At 35.9% G+C, this 11,075-nt stretch overlaps 1 protein-coding gene across 1 annotated transcript; it reads right to left on the reverse strand.

Moving 5' to 3' along the window:
• Positions 1-245: 245 nt before the first annotated feature.
• LOC127652146 (RING finger protein 175-like) lies at positions 246-9,394 on the reverse strand. Its single transcript, XM_052138208.1, has 9 exons — positions 9,211-9,394; positions 6,947-6,984; positions 6,097-6,238; positions 5,813-5,967; positions 5,536-5,643; positions 4,075-4,195; positions 3,685-3,818; positions 3,231-3,332; positions 246-3,004 (listed from the first exon to the last, which is right to left on the reverse strand). Exons 1-9 carry the CDS (start codon positions 9,229-9,231, stop codon positions 2,884-2,886), a joined length of 942 nt encoding a protein of 313 aa, XP_051994168.1. The 5' UTR covers positions 9,232-9,394; the 3' UTR covers positions 246-2,883.
• Between the last annotated feature and the right edge of the window lie 1,681 nt (positions 9,395-11,075).

An 11,075-nucleotide genomic window follows, 5' to 3' on the forward strand; every position in this document is an offset into this window, starting at 1 on the left:
AGCTTGTCCTTTTTTTTTTAAATTAAAATAATCATTGCAAAACTGATACACTTAAACTCAAGACTCTGTGTTAACCATAAAAATGTTGTAAATAGTTATAAGTCTTAATTAAATTGGTTACAAATTATTTGAATATAAAATTATGTAAACATGATCTGTGCACGTTTTTCTTTTATTGGTAACCGTTTTATATTGGCACTGTCTAAATAGGCAATCAATGTCCAACAAAAATAACTTGTCACGATATGCTTGAATTTGAAGTGTTTGTCTTTATATAAAACACTTTTGGCAAACATTTATAAAGAGACTGAGTGTGCAGGAGGATTGGACTGACAGATAATTTATTTTGTTGGCATTCACCAATTTCCTTGACCTCATAACACCAAAAAATGTGTTTCCAAATACATGAATGCAGCACCTCTTAGAAAAATTCAATGTTAAAACGCAAAACTATAGCCTCAATGTCCCTCACAGATTCATTTGAATTATTATTAATTAAATATTGCGTTACTGTGAATGAGGTCTTAACGTGTCAGTATAAATCAAGACTGTCATATCAGCTAGTGAAAATGAAAACAAAATATTGAATAATCCACACCCAACTTGTTCTACAACCCCAATTCCTAAAAATTTGGGACGGTAGGAAAATGTGAAAACCAAAAAAGGATTGCTGTACTGAAAGCACTGCAACAATACATTATTTGAGGTTTTACCATGTGAATTAAAAAAAAATAATAATTGTGTGTGTGTGTGTATGTATATGTGTATATACACAAACTTAAGATGAAGTCATTAAAACAAATTTAACCACTCCACAGATTTCATATTAACAAACTATAGTTTTGGCATGTCGTTAAGTAATTTTTCCAACAATTGTTTACAGCCAGATTGTTTCACTTTTAATATCACAATTCCAGTGGGTCAGAAGTTTACCAAGTTAACTGTGCCTTTAAGCAGCTTGGAAAATTCCAGAAAATAATGTCAAGCCTTTAGGCAATTAGCCTATTATAATCAAATGTTAATTGGAGTACTACTTTTGGATGTATTTTAAGGCCTACCTTCAAACTCAGTGCCTCTTTGCTTAACATCATGGAAAAATCAAAAGAAATCAGCTATGACCTCAGAAAACAAATTGTGGACCTCTACAAGTCTGGTTCATCCTTGGGAGCAATTTCCAAATGCCTGAAGGTACCATGTACATCTGTACAAACAATAGTATGCAAGTATAAACGCCATGGGACCACACAGCCATCATATCGAAAAACTTTGACCCAAGTTAAACAACTTAAAGGCAATACTACCAAATACTAACAAAGTGTACGTAAACTTCAGACCCACTGGGAATATGATGAAAGCTGAAATAAATCATTCTCTCTACTATTATTCAGACATTTCACAATCTTAAATAAGTGATCCTAACTGACCTAAGACAGGGAATGTTTTCTACGATTAAATGTGAGAAATTGTGTAAAACTGAGTTTAAATGTATGTGGGTAAGGTGTATGTAAACTTCTGACTTCAACTGTGAGTGTGTGTGTGTGTGTGTGTATATATTTTTTTTCAATACACACTGATTTCAAATCAGATTGCAACACACTCCAAAAAGGTTGGGACAGTCAACTCTTTACCACTGTCTAACATCACCATTTCTTCTAATAACACTTAAGCATTTAAGCACTGAAGACAAAAGTTTAGCAAGCATCTTCTCACATTCATCCATTATGCAAGTCTTCTGATGCTCAATTGTACTGGGCTGTCATTGCTGTATTTTGCATCACATACTTTGAAATGTGGACTTGTCGGCCCACAAAACATGACTCCACTGTTCTAATTTCCATCTCAAATGAGAGCGAGTCCAGAAAAGTTAGAGGCACTTCTGGACAGTGTTGATGTTTGTGCCATACAACAGGCCTACAAGCTCTCAGTCCAGCCTCTCTCAGCCTATTGCGGACAGTCTGAGCACTGATGGAGGGATTGTGCTATCCTTGTGTAACTTGGGCAGTTGTTGTTGCCATCCTGTACCTGTCCCGCAGGTGTGATATTCGGATGTACTGATCCTGTGAAGGTGTTGTTACACGTGGTCTGCCACTGCGAGGATGATCAGCTGTCCTTCCTGTCTCCCTGTAGTGTGGTCTTAGGCGTCTCACAGTACGGACATTGCGATTTATTGCCCTGGCCACATCTGCGGTCCTCATGCCTCCAATCAGCATGCCTAAGGCACGTTCACGCAGATGAGCAGGGACCCTGGGCATCTTTATTTTGGTTCTTTTCAGAGTCAGAAGAAAGTGTGACTATAACTGCCTACCGTCTGTAAGCTGTTAGTGTCTTAACGACAGTTAACAAATCAGTACTTTTTGTTTTTACTTTGCATTCTGTCCCAACTTTTTAGGAACTGGGGTTGTATTTTTGTACACCAGTTATTTTCTTTTTAACACAATAATAATAATAGAAAATACTGTCCACTGTCTTGTCAATCAATCCAGTTCACCCCACATCTTTTTCTCCCGATCAAAAATATATATCCTTTCTTTAAATAAAGACAACATTTAAATGGCAAACAAATTTACATGAGGCACAAATAAATGAGGCACTGTATTGATTAGGAGTGATGGAACATTTCAAAATAGATACAGTACAGTATCTTTAGAGAATGAAAGAGAAGCCTTTGATTAACGTATAAGCAAAGGTCACTTTTTGAAAATTGTGTATATGTTGTAGGGTGTGGATAAGTCTGTTACTTTGTATCAAATAAATTACAAAAGCAACTGTGTGATTTACATTATAAAGTATACAATTTACAAATAAATACTAATTATAGGTCAAATAAATACTAATTAAAGGTAAACACCTTTACTGTTTTAATGGAACTAAATACTGCAGGTATCATTCAAGTCCAAGAGAAAAATTTATCCCGTGCACGATTCCAATTATGATGGGTTGCCAGGCCACCAGGTACCTTAACCAATCCAGAAGTTGTCCATATAAAACATGTGTTCTCTCCCAGCTGGTGTACAGATTAAGGAGTACTCTGTCATATTAAACTATTTATTTTCTATCTTATTTGTATATTTTTTTATGTATCATGTATATACAAATGTTAGGCTTTGAGATTGAGATCACTTCCAACTCTCAAGGTTTCACTCCACAGAGTTGACAATGACAAATTATTACTGTAAATATTTTTTCATTAAATATGTAGAATAGACCAGTTGAATGAAATTCAAGGATACGGGTTGTTCATCATCCTTTTGAGGTCAACCTTCTCATTGCAGTATGGACACGTCTGCTTTTTTCCCACAATGCACCAGCCTCGAATACAGAATTCATGAAATCTTTTGACCATCAGCAGTTAAGGACAATTAAATTAATCACTTTACCTGCCTTTGACAAATGTCAGTAGCTGTAGTTTAAACTGAACAAATTCTAAAAATGTATTAATACACAATGACTATTTATTATGTGAACTATCTTTAATCAGAAAATAATTTTAACTTCAATGTATGGCTTTCTCCAACAGGATTCAATATAACTTTGAAAATAAAGTCCCGAAAGCACATATAAACAAGCTTTCCATGTGACAAAAACACTTTTCAGTACAAATTCTTTCTTTTCACCCACTGCAAGATTCCTGTGAAGGAAAACAATTTTGAATCTGCAAGTTTAAGAGACAATAAGGAAGGATACAAGTGGTTACACGAGAGCTGGTAGGTGTCTTCAATTATGCCTTCTTCATCAACATCCACAAGGATCTTCTGACCACACACAGCACATATGTCATCACTAAGGTTTCGGGAAGGCATGCCACCCCTGTTATAGTACTGATACAGAAAAGAAAGAACATAAATATTGAAAAAGCCCAACTGAGAGTTACAGTATGAATTGACTGAAAAACATAAACAAGATTTTACATTTTCAACCAGCTCTCTGATTCAGAAAACAAACAGATTTTTCAAGACTAAATGAGAGTTCTTAAACACCCTATCCTAAATGATAGCTGCAGGATATCTGAGAAAATATTTCAGTGTTTCTGTACTGTACAAAGGTAAACGTAAGAGACTGTGGTATTTATTTTACCCCTATAGTGGATGCCATGTAATCTGAGCAGATTTCTGCAAAGTCTCGTCCCATCACCCCATAGTACAGACCATAGAAAAGCATGATCACACCAACATCCATGGAGTCCTCAGCTTTAATCCTGTAAAAAAAAAAAATCAAAGAATGCAAATCTTCATGTTTTTGTTTTATTTGGTACATTTCTCAATAGTCATGTTTAATGTTTGTTAGTTAGTTAGCGATTTAATGCCATGCCAGCTTCCATAACTATTTTTATGACAAAAACTAGGTAATAAAGGTTCTAGTGGTTAAAAACATATATAAGATTTTTTAAATCTAATTTTGATAAACTTCGTTAAAAATCTTTTCAAAGTGTCACCTGAAAAAAAACTATTTCCTCAAAAAATTAATAGCACCACAGTCCAATAAAATATACTTCAGAGATTGGGGACTCTGGCATAAGGCGCCATATTTAATGTGTTAGAAATTATTATTATATATATATAATAATTCAATATTTAAATCCTTTTTCACAATACATGTTCACTTTCACTTCCACATTTTTCTTATGTTTTTAGCAATTCACATTTTTAGTGCATATCACCATCTGCTGGGCAAGGAGGAGAATTTATAGTAAAAAGGGTCTTAAATATTGAACTGTTTCTCACCCACACCCATCATATTGCTTCTGACGACATGCATTTAACTACTGGAGTCGTGTGGATTACTTTTATGCAGCATTTATGAGATTTTTTTTAAGCTTCAAAGTTCTGGCATTTCACTTGCAATTTGAGGACCTGCACAGCTGAAATATTCTTAAAATATTTGTTTGTATTCAGCAGAAGAAAGTAAGTCTGGGATGGCATGAGGGTCAGTAAATTATGAGAATTTTCATTTTTAGGTGAACTATCCTTTTAAAAGTTCAGAAATCTGTTTTTGTGAAACATTTAAAAACTCTATTAACCCGTAAGGCAAGTATAAATAAAAAAAAATAAACATTTACAATCCAACCAATCAATATTGTTGATTGTCTATACACCATTTCATTTTTGGAATGGTACACTCAAACAATTTTTTTATAATTTAAATTAATAAAACTTCAAATATTTAGATTTTTTTTTTTTTCATTTTATTTTTTTAAAGATAACTCAATTAAATTTGATGGAATTTGGTTATGAAATTGAAATGAGTGAATCTTAAAATAACTTTGAGTGTACATCCTTTACATAGGATACCTATTTGTGTCACCGCAGATGTATGCATCCATCCCTTACAATGTCACACAATAATTCCTTCCAATTATTGCGTCATTGCATCAGAATTGCAATGGGAACAACAAACTGGAGGTTTGACGATTGACACTCAGAAACAATGGCAATTCTGTTTCTAAGGATGCCTGTTTTGGTGACTGTAGGGCTAACAGCAAGGCACTGATTTGGAAAGCAGCGTCTTATTTTATTTGTGTTAATCGAGTTCACACACCTGAAGAAAATGTTGAATCCAAACATGGTAAACATAATGGCGAGATATCCAATCACACCCACAGCGTAGCTCAACTTGTAAATGAGGAGGAACCACTTGTACACCATCCTGTAGAAATGACCAGAGGCTTTATTTTACTTCTTATTTTGTTAAGCAATACACAGACAACACATTTTGGAAGGGGCATTCAATGTTATAATGCCGCTAATACACTGAATATTACGCATAACCTGAAAAACCTGAATATAATTACGCAGCTGCTCTTTAGACACATTACCGTGGTGTTCTGCAGGACAGCGGCTTGCGTGTGGCTCTGAATATGACATAGCTGGTGATAACAGAGAACATGCCCCATGTGGACAGGAAACGCCACCAGTAAAGCTTAATGGTGAAGTACAGAGGAACCACCCACATCTGGAGCAGTGTCACAAGCTACAGAGAACAATATTAATAACAGTTACATGGGCAAAACCAGCTCTGAGTTCATGAACTACTTCATTTCTGTGTTTTATATGTTTATGTTACTGTTTAAAAGCCCAAAATGTATAATATAGCTCTCACGTTGTAGGATCTGCAGTGTCTTTGCTTCCACTGAACCAGCACAATCTGAGCAACCACTAGCGTGGCTATAAGAATCAGAACCATCTCAGCATGCATGGCCTCATGACCTCTGTGCTTCACATGCAACTTCTCATGCTGCATCCTAGAATACAGAAACAACAGAGGAAATAAGGGTAATGGTAAGTTTATTTCAAGCCATGAGAGCACACTGAGCCAAGCTAAAATAGAGGTCTAATAAAAGTAAAAAAACTATAACTTCTGAAGAACTTATAAATCTTGACATCAACATTCTCATGATTTCAAGCTCAGTTACACTTCCTAGAACTATCTATTGCTCTGCACATGTGTCAATCACTACGAAGTGTACTCATGATCGTGCCTAAAGACTGCAATGGCAAGGTGTACAGTGAAAAAGAAGTCACCATCCACCTGCATTGTATGGACCTACAGAGCTGAGATATTCTAGTCAAAATGTTCATTTGTGTTATGCAGAAGAAAGTCATACACATCTGGGTTCCTTTAACCCTTCTTAAAAATATGTTATTTCAAATTAAGAAGCTAATGATTCAAAGAACATGTTCATTTTGCAGTTCTAACTTCTAGCAGGAGCATATGGAAGACCTTAAGAGGTCACCTGAATGACATCGTCAGGGTTCACTTATAACATGCTCCAGAAAATGACAATAAGGAACCAGAAAAAGAGGTAGTGGTGGTCTAGACGTATTTCATTCAAAAGCACACAAGACAGGATAGACATTTCAGGTAACTCTTTTTGAACATCTCAAAAATTAAGTCCATCTTTATTTCAAGAAAACAATGTAATGGAAAAGATTGATTGAAGAGCACTTACTTCCAGGTTTCTCTGTGAGTCATTTTCAAAAGATCCCCCTGGGTAGAAAAGATTTGGATTTAGAAATGGCAGGTAAAGAACTAGGTACTGTACTTAGTGCTTGCCAATGCAAAACTCCCTGCCATGATGTTGGAGTTTGCCTCTCTACAATACCGCTAGAAAGAAAACCCCACCCATGTCTTCTGGTGCAGACAGTATCATTTTTCTGTATGGAATAGTCCAATGCTTGGGTGTTCTATGTGGTTTGAAGGTAATTGCTTACTGGCTTTTGTTGTTGTACGGTTGCATGTGGTCTTCTGGGTGGTGGCAAACAAAAATCTGATATTTGGCAAAATATGTAAACACATATCGACTGCTTTCAATTTCCGGTCTCCAGTATTTTCACTCGCATGGGCTTATATTCTTAGCAGGTAACATGATGTTTAAAGTATAAGTATTATATTTGTAAAAATTGTTAAAAACGTGTGACTCTATAGTGCTGATACAATTATATATATATATATATATATATATATATATATATATATATATATATATATATATAATCGAGGATAACAGTTTTTGATGACAGTGCCTCGACTGAGGGTGCAGATGACAAAGTGATGATCCGAGGTTATTTATGTTCATATAATTAACTACTTTGAGTTATGACAGCCAACAACAGCACACTTTCAGCCTGAAAATAATTTTTACTGCAAAAAAAGTAATGGTTGTTGTTGTTCTCTTTCTGGATCACTTGTTTTGGCAAATAGAATCATACTGGTGCTGCCCAGTGGTTGCTCAGGAAAACTGGATATGTTCAAATAAAAGTACAAATACATTTGTACAGTATATGGTCATGTATCATTTTTCTGTATGGAATAGTCCATTGCTTGGGTATTCTATGTGGTTTGAAGGTAATTGCTTACTGGCCCAAGTGAAAAGACAACACTTAAAGAACAGTTCACCCAGAAATGAAATTCTCTCATCCTTTACTCACCCTCATGCCATCCCAGATGTATGAATTTCTCTTTTGCTGAACACAAATTAAGATTTTTTTAGAAGATTAACTCAGCTCTGTATGACCATACAATGCAAAACGTAATCCATACGACTCCAGTGGTTTAATCAATGTCTTCAGAAGTGATATGATAGGTGTGGTTGAGAAACAGATCAATATTTATATTATTTTTTACTATAATTTCTCCTCCCTACCCACAAGGTTGCAAAATGCACAAAGAATGTAAACTGTCAAAAACGAAAGAAGAACTCTTAGGAGAGAAGAGCGCTTAGGATGGCTGTTTGAAACTGGAGATTATAGTAAAAAAAAAAAAAAGGCTTAAACATTGATCTGTTTCTCACCCATATCTTTCATATTGCTTCTGAAGACATGCATTTAACCACTGGAGTCTTATTGATTACATTAATGCAGCAGTGATGTGCTTTTTGGAGCTTCAAATATTTGGCCACCATTCACTTGGATTGTAATGATCTACAGAGTTGAGAATGTTTTCTAAAAAAAATATATATATATATTCTTTTGTGTTGTTCAGAAGAAAGAAAGTCATACACATCTGGGATGGCATGAGAGTGAATAAATGATTAGAGAATTTTCATTTTTGAGTGAACAAATCCTTTAACAAGCACTACTAATTACACAATGACACAAACAATAACCCACATGCAGTTTTGAATCTCTGGAGATTGAAAGCATTGTAGCTGTGACAGTTTGTCTATTACAATTGTTGATACTCATACTGGCATCTAATTCAGTGAATGTCATACAAGTGTGTGATAAACATGGCCATGCTTGTTCACAGGTCAGCTGACTAGTGGGGAGTTTGTGTGGCCACACCCCCTGAATGACCCCAGCACCTAGTACTTGTTTTAAATCGATATAGGCTACACACGTATGACACAGCCAGTCATATACACCTCTCATTACAGTAACACTTTACTAGCTGGCCAATGCCTGTAACGTACACCACAAATACACGCATTCTCAAAACAGCTGTTTCTGCCACGTTTGCAGGCGCTCTGGTCTACTGACACGTTAAACTAAAACTATGTGTATAATCAACGAAGCTATCTGGAAGCAAAGCGAGCGTGTTGATTATATTTAATGTTATGCAGCCTTCATGTTTATAATGGGATATTTCTCGTTATAGTCGCGTTAGGTCGCTTGCATTGTAGATGGTTCTGTCATGTATCAAAACATTAAGGCGAAACAACAAACGTGTCAATCATCGAAGGCTTGTTAATAGATGAAATACTGCATCGAATACCTGGGGTTGCAGGTCAGCCATTATTTATCACGGTCTAGATTCCAGTCATCTATTAATGGCTCCTTTTCTACCGGCAGACATTCTGCTCATGTGTTCACGACGGTCCGCTGGCACAGATCTGCGCAGAACCAAAACACTCGCACTCACAGACTGGACAGGCCGAGTAGTGACAAGGCCTTTTCACACTTACGCGTTTCTCGCTTCCGGGGGTGGCCCTCGTAGGGTAAACTTACTTCCGGTATCAACAACGGCTATTGAAATGTGAAGTTTTCGTACAAATTAAATAGCGTGTAAATATTTGATCTGACTTTATGCTTTGTTGACGACTCTACAAAGCTCTAATTAACATTCTGACAACTTTAAGGAAGGCATAATGCGACAGAATCCAGCATATTCACTGAGGTATTCAAGCTGCTACTGGTTAACTACACCGGTAATAAATAACTATGATACTAATATAAATAAGATAATATATTTTCGTCGATATTCTCCGTGTCTGATTGGGCCGGCTCTGCAGTATTGCAAGTAAAACAGCGTGTGTGTTGAGAAAATCATTGGCAGCCAGCTCCAGAATGAGAAGCTGGATAAATAAGGTCTGATCGCTGGCACCATGGACACTTTTAGAAACAGTGACACTTCTGTCATCTCTCTATCTGATATTTCATCTCATTCATATGCTCCTGACATCATCATGAAACTGACTGTCAATAATATCCCTTTCGTGAGACAATGCTGTTTTTTGTGAGACATAATACTTTTTTAGAAATGTATGTACAGTTGAAGTCAGAAGTTTACATACACCTTGCCAAATACATTTAAACTCAGTTTTCCACAATTCCTGACATTTAATCGTAGAAAACATTCTCTGTCTTGGGTCAGCATTTTAAGTGAAATATCAGAATAATCAGGGGTGTAAATGAACAAATACTCACGTTACTGTAATTAACTACTTTTTCCCAAGAATTATACTTTTTTTTTAAAGTAGTTTAAAAATTGTATACTTTTACTTGAGTACATTTTAAGTGCTGTAACTGTACTTTAACTACGCTATTTTCCCACCGTCTGTACTCGCTACTTCACTGTCCTGATTTAATTTTTATCTATCAACATGATTGGTTAGGTAGAGTCTTGTGACTCCCATCCAATCAAATCACATGTAAAAAAAACTTGATCGGCAGCTGCAGATTCGGCGCAATCAGTAATGGATGCCTCAAAAACATTTCAGCACCTGGAAGGGCTTTTCACAGTGAAAAGGGCCAATTTCTTGATTGTGCCATGTTAGTTTAACTTGCTCAAGCCATATATCAGCATTAATCCTGCCTCTAATTTGAAGAAACCTATCGAAGTAAATTTAATATTTCTGCGTACTAGATTCTGTGTCTATAACGTAGCCTGTGATTTAGCTATCTATCACTGAGACTGTTGGGTTGATGTGAGAGTTTAAGGCAATGTTATCAATAGGGCTGGGTGATTAAAAAAAAAAGGGATGTCCGTGATATCGATGATAAACCTTTGAGTAATTTTCTACATATAGCCTATGATCTACATCTAGAACAGGGGTGTTCATTTCATTGATCGCGATAACAAGACAACCACTGGTTGGTTGATCTAGATAAAATATTAAAGATTGACTTTTTATTTCCTGATGACTGTCGCTGTTTAATTGACAGGTGCTAATGTTTGAGCGCTAATGCGGTTACACCTAAACGATCAAATGCACTTTATAATTCCGCCAATGCCCGTTTTGGTGAGACATTAATGTAAACGCAGTCGGTTTGGTTGAAAGTGAAAGTATGTTGTTGGACATATCAAATGTTGGACTTGAAGTGTACATAATCGAGTTGAGCACTGTCTAGTTGGCTATG

This window comes from Xyrauchen texanus, chromosome 11, assembly GCF_025860055.1.
Source record: "Xyrauchen texanus isolate HMW12.3.18 chromosome 11, RBS_HiC_50CHRs, whole genome shotgun sequence".
NCBI lineage: Eukaryota > Metazoa > Chordata > Actinopteri > Cypriniformes > Catostomidae > Xyrauchen > Xyrauchen texanus.